The sequence below is a fragment of the Vicia villosa genome, unplaced genomic scaffold (assembly GCF_029867415.1).
Source record: "Vicia villosa cultivar HV-30 ecotype Madison, WI unplaced genomic scaffold, Vvil1.0 ctg.000939F_1_1, whole genome shotgun sequence".
Lineage (NCBI taxonomy): Eukaryota > Viridiplantae > Streptophyta > Magnoliopsida > Fabales > Fabaceae > Vicia > Vicia villosa.
Genome location: NW_026705421.1, coordinates 83,786 through 89,869, shown reverse-complemented (window position 1 = coordinate 89,869; position 6,084 = coordinate 83,786). Strand labels below are relative to the sequence as shown.

At 31.2% G+C, this 6,084-nt stretch overlaps 1 protein-coding gene across 1 annotated transcript; it reads right to left on the bottom strand.

The window, feature by feature from the left end:
* Window positions 1-223: 223 nt before the first annotated feature.
* Window positions 224-1,388, bottom strand: LOC131632401 (uncharacterized). The gene has a single exon (XM_058903150.1). It carries the CDS (start codon window positions 1,034-1,036, stop codon window positions 503-505), a length of 534 nt encoding a protein of 177 aa, XP_058759133.1. The 5' UTR covers window positions 1,037-1,388; the 3' UTR covers window positions 224-502.
* Between the last annotated feature and the right edge of the window lie 4,696 nt (window positions 1,389-6,084).

The following is a 6,084-nucleotide window of genomic DNA, read 5'->3' as shown; positions in this document are numbered from 1 at the left end:
CAGATTCTCATTATAAAACAATTATCCAAACCCAAATTTCCATCATCCTATAATCCTATAATAATATTAATAATCACTAATTTTGCAGTGACCACACCTTAATTTCAACTCCAGGCTTTTCAACCTTATTCAACAATAACACAACTGATTATAAATGCTAACAAACACAGTTTAATTTAATCATACAATAATTAACCTAATCAAAGAAAATGACTGGAAAATGTTGAAATGAAAAGCATGTATTTTGCATGTGAACAACAACAGATACATCATGAGGGATGATAATGATGACATACATACATACATGTTGCATGCATCACAAATTGAAGAGTAAAAAAAAAAAGAAATAGCTAATTTTCTGTCTCAGATTTAACAACAACAAAAAAAGATCGGGGGAGAATTTTCAATTTTCTCCCCTCTCTTGAAATCGAAACAAAATCAAAAGGAAGGAGAGCCAATGGGATCGCTCCACGTGTCTTCTCTCTCCCAATTGTCTGTTAGATCACAAGTGTAAGAAACGGGCAAGCTGTGTGGGGTTCACAACGCCGTGAAGGTGGGTCCCACCGCTCTTTAACAACCCTGTCACTTCCACGTACCTTTCACGCTCCATCTTTATCTCCGGGCTCGGACACGCCTCCTCCGCCGCAGCCGCAGTCGTAGTCGCAGTTGGTTCTCCTTCATCAACGCCGTCGTCTTCCTCTTTGGACTTTCCCTTCGGTGGGACCCATGGTTGCCCTAAGAGAGTCCCCTTGGTGAGGTACTCGTGGGCCAGGTATCCCGCTAGCAGCTGATTGGACGGCATCGGCTTCGGCTCCAAGCCTCTGCTAGCTGTTGTTGTTGATGTTGTAGTGGGTGATGTAATCGGCTCTGACCCGAGCCGAGAAATAGGCTTATCCGACTTGGGTAATTTTGAAGTGGTAGCGGGTATGGGCTTGGGCCTTTCAAACGGGTCATCTCTCTCTTTTCTCTTAGTGCTTGTTGTGGTGCTAGGTGTCAATACTCGACGAGGAGGCAAACGCATCGTTTTGGTATTCATGGCTCTCTATCCACATGCCACGTCACTACCAACCCACCTTTTAAAATAATAATATTTCAAACCAAATAAAATAAAACGATTTTTCCCCCTAGGGTAAATTTATCTCGCAGACGGTGAAAACTGAAAAGGGTAAAACGGTAAATAGTGAAAAAGAAAAGGGCAAATTGGTAATTTGACCGGAAAATCGATTAGGTCTATGCACCGGACAAGATGTCGCCGGCGGGGACGGTGATGAGAGAGAAAGTGTTGCCGGAATCTGGCAATTTGAAGAATTAAGAGAGAATTGGAATGAGATAGAGAGAGATAGAAGAGGAGAGAAGGGGGGATAGAGAAAAAATTGTGAAACTGACAAGTTTTTGAAGCGAAATGCCAAAGGGACGGGGTATTCAGTATTTATAGGGGTGGTTCTGTTTAACTACCCTAGGAAGTTATTAATATTACGTAAATGCCATGATATAGCGAAAAGACGGAGATGCCCTCGTTTTAATTGAAACCGATACAAACTCAAGTCTTTTCCTTTTTAAGCTTACCAATTGCAATTGGGCACAAGTTACTAGGATGTGGATTTGGGTAAAATAGTAAAAACGTAGTAGTATATAGATTGAAAATGGATAGCCATTAGCATAACTGCATAACCCAATTTTTCATCTTTTTGCCATATCCTATATAGGTCTATAACATAAATTAGACTCTAATTAGTGACATCAACCCATTCAATATTATCAAAATGGAAGATTTTTTAATCAAAATTATCTAGCCTACTATATTTTAAGTTTTTTTTGGTCAAATATTTGTTTTAATTGATTATTATGTTACATTTGTTTGTTTTATTACTTTCTTATAATTTCCAAAAAAAAGTATATATAATATTTAACATTATAGTTAGTTGCAAAAACATATCTAAATTGTTATTATCTATTTTCCTTTTTTTAGTTATTTTTTATTTAAATTTGAATTTCTAAATAAAAAAATATTAATATGTTATATTTTATCTATTGCAACAATATTTTCATTTAAAGATAATGATTCAAATTCGCATACATAAAATAATGAATGAATTGTTTATGACTTGTGTAAAATATGAAAAATAAACACATGATTACTGTTCATAAAAATTAAATTTTAATGGTACAAGTAAAATAAATAAATAAATTGGAAGAAAAAATAAAACTTAATTGTTCTATTTAAAATAATTGTTAAACTTTTAAAACCGTTGTGAATTTATTTTTTTTTAAAACGAAAGGCCCATTAGTGTTTTTAGTAGTAAGTGGCCCCATAGATCTTATCATCAAAAGCTTCTAATTTGACCAATTATTATACTAATCTCCGCTAAAATGCTTAGATCACAATTTAAATACTTTTTAGATTCTTTTAAAATTGTATAATGTGAAGATTAGTCATGAAAATGGGTTGGAGATCTAAATTTGCATTTTTAATAATTATTCTTGAAGAATTAAAACTCAAATTAGTTCAAAAATTAATTTGGATAGAGTTCGAATATTTTTGTTCCACCACTATCATATAATAAAATTTATTTTTTAATAAAAAAATTTATTTTTTTAAAACTTCAATTACATTATGAATCAAATAATACAATTACAAGAAAAAAAAGTATATACAATTCAAATAATAAAATGCATACTAAAATATTAAAGTAATGATTATATATTTAATATTTTAAATTATCAAAACTAAATACTAATATATAATTAAATAAAGGTTATGGATTTTAAATGGATATTAGTATTTATATTATCCAACTCGTTTTTATATTTTGTAATCAGTGAAAAGTTGAATTTAATTAAAACGGATTTTATTCGTCAACTTCGGGACGGTTCAAGTGAATCTCTATGAATTCGAGTTATGTAGTCATGACTAATTAAGATTGAATGATCATAAATTCCAAAATTCAATATTATTTAATCAATTGATATGAGTGTTTGCGGTGCGATTTGAATAGATTTTGAGGTAAATACTCATCTAATTCAAAGATAAATATTCACTTTATTCAGTTTTGAATAATTAATTAAAAAATTTGGTCTGATTCAATCTAATTTCATGCAGTTTAATTTTGATAAATTACAAATTATAAATTATATTTTTCATTAAGATTATAAATATTAAAAATTAATATTACAAAATAAAATAATGATTTATAGTTAATACACATAAAATAATAATAATAAATAGATTAAATTAAATTTATAAATAATATTAAAAAAATAAATATCACAAAATTTATTCCAATAAAAATTATTTAAAATTAAATGCACAGTAAAAAAACATATTTTCGTTTTGTTATTTTTTTTCCGGCTATAGTGACTAACATTTAGTAAAAGTTTGATTAAATTATCTAAATTTTTTTTTTTTTTTTTGAACATATCTAAATTGTTTGGATTTGACAATACAAGTTTTTTTTAATAGTGTCTCGGTATTAAAAAAATTAAGTGAGAGCTTCGATTTATATTGTGCTCAATGCTCAATCTGGTCAGAGAATTAGTTTCACATATAAGGCATAAATCCTAATAAATGTTTGAACAAATTTATTAAAATAATAACTCATGATTTAGCTATAACTTAATTTGATTTTATATCAATAAATTTCCAAAATAAACTTATAATAAAATATTCATTGGAGATTTTTTTCTAACGTATTCAACCTTACTATTATACATTGTACGAGTCATTAATAACGTAATTTTCTTTATGAAGTTCCTATTTACCTATTTTGTGGTATTATTAATAATTTATATTTTAACCACCAAGTTAATTTATTATAACATATTTTAAAAAATCATCAATTTAACAAATAGATTAAATTAGACAATTTCTCAATGCACCTCATAGATCTCTTACACACCGCGTGAAACTCCAAATATACTCCCTACTTTCATAGATGCAATTTCGAAACACCCCTTTTTTCAAAAAAATTGATTCCTTCCGTAGATTTACTAAAGTATAATAAACTAGTGTATATGGGGAAAAAATACAAACAAATTTAGTTCAGGGATTGCTCTGTAGGTGCATCTGCGGAATGACTTAGCGCCACATTATTCCGTAGATGCGTCTACGAAAGTATCTGATATAGTTTGAACCAACTTGATCACTCCCCCATTGTTATATTTCTTCAAACTCTTCATATTCCACCCCTAAAAACCCTACATCATCAATACCTTATTTCACTCCAAAACTCGAACTTTTTAGTGCAACAAATCAAAGGGAGCAAGGGAAGTCTGAATTTCAGGTAAATATCCATCTTCAACAACTACATTGCTCACGTTATGCATCAATTTTTTGTGAAAAAGTTACGCTGCTTCCGTATATGCATCTACGGAACGTGTTGAAGATGAACACTTTCGTAAGTGCATCTACGGAACAATATCTGTGTTATTTTTTCCAATAGTGTTGTAATTCTGTGTTATTTTGACAATTATTTACAAATAGGTATGGTGCACCTCGTTAATACCTCAAGAGAATTAGCTCCTTTAGTTGATGTTTCTACGAGTGTTTATGGGGTAGTCGCAAAGGCGGTTGATGTCGACTGTGACTTTAATAGCAAGCAAGACTTTGATGAACGTGAAAGCATGCTAACATGAATTCGTAGGAATGCAACTGACCTTGGTTTTGATGTGGTAATAGGAAGATCGGATTATGGTACGGCAAGAAGAAACCCTTTTGTAACAATGTTATGCAAAAGAAGTGGGAAATAACACCATCCTCTAAATTGATCCTAGGACATGTGCCTAAGTGATTTTGTCTTCGTAATTGAGTTCATCTTATATCTCTATTCTATTTGATAAAGGTATTCAAATTTACAATTGATATAAAAATAAAGGAATATGTAACAACAAAGTTAAAGAAAGAATTAAAGGACTTCGATTGCAATCATAAAGGAAATAATTCGATAAAAGTATGTAAATGACTTCCATTAATGAAATGAAAACAACATTAAAAATGATACTGGTGTTACACGTACATTCTCAGCAAACTCTTTCTCTCACACTTGGTACTTGAGTATTTTTTGAGTAATTTTTGTACAAAACAAACACACGAATTCTAACATAAAGACTCATATTTATACTAATTCGACCCTAACGGTATTTTCCTAAAGAAATGCCACGTTGCTTCCACGCGTCCCTTTGGCTAAAACGAATTACTTCAAAATTCCAATATTCCCGCTCGAAGCTTTCGGAACGCGATCCACGTGACTCATCGAAATACGTATATCTTTTGAAATATTTTGCAATATCTTCGATCTTTATTTTTAATACTTCGAAGACTTTTTAGTAGAAGCTCCAACTCGACGCAAAGAGAGAAGCTCTTATACGAAGAAACTTTGAGAAATAGCTTTGCATGACCATTTCTTATTTTCTCTTCGAAATATATAATCTAAAATACTTTGTTTTGGTTGTCGAAATCTCCAGCTAACAAATTGCCCTCAATAAATGTCAATTTCGGACGAAATGTAGAAATAGGCATTTCTTGTCACTTCAAATTTTGACCACTTTAACCTTTTAATCTCCCAAAGTTTAATGATGTCATAATAATCATGACATTTCCTTCAAAACGTCTCATAAAGACATGCACCATTAAGGTGATCATTACCCCTAATAAGTAGGAGTGAGGCTAAAAACTGTGCAACCGCATGAACAATCAATCAACGTTGGACGCGTGTCCCACTAACCTTTAACCATAAAAAATTCAGAATTTTAAAGATCAACTCTCGTTCCTATAAATAGTGACTCTTGTCACTTTCAACACTTTTCTTCTTGCTTTCTTTTGTAAAAAAAACTCTCTGTTGTCTTCTCTTTCACAAACCCATTCATAAAGCTTGCATTTTTTCTTTAACAAATCTCAACTTCAATGGCTTTCGTTGGTCAAAAGCTCAAACAAACATAACTTGAGGATGCTTCTCAACCAATTCTAAAGATATCAAAGCCGCTGCAAGTGGGAAATCAAGAATATGTACCAGAGCCTCCCTATCTTGAAGAGAAATGCAGAATTTATGCTTCTCAGGTATTGATCCCTTTTGAAATTGCTGGTGAGAC

Bases quoted from the DNA above. Each gene is read 5' to 3' on its own strand.
- LOC131632401 (XM_058903150.1), bottom strand. From the start codon at position 1,036: ATGAATACCAAAACGATGCGTTTGCCTCCTCGTCGAGTATTGACACCT.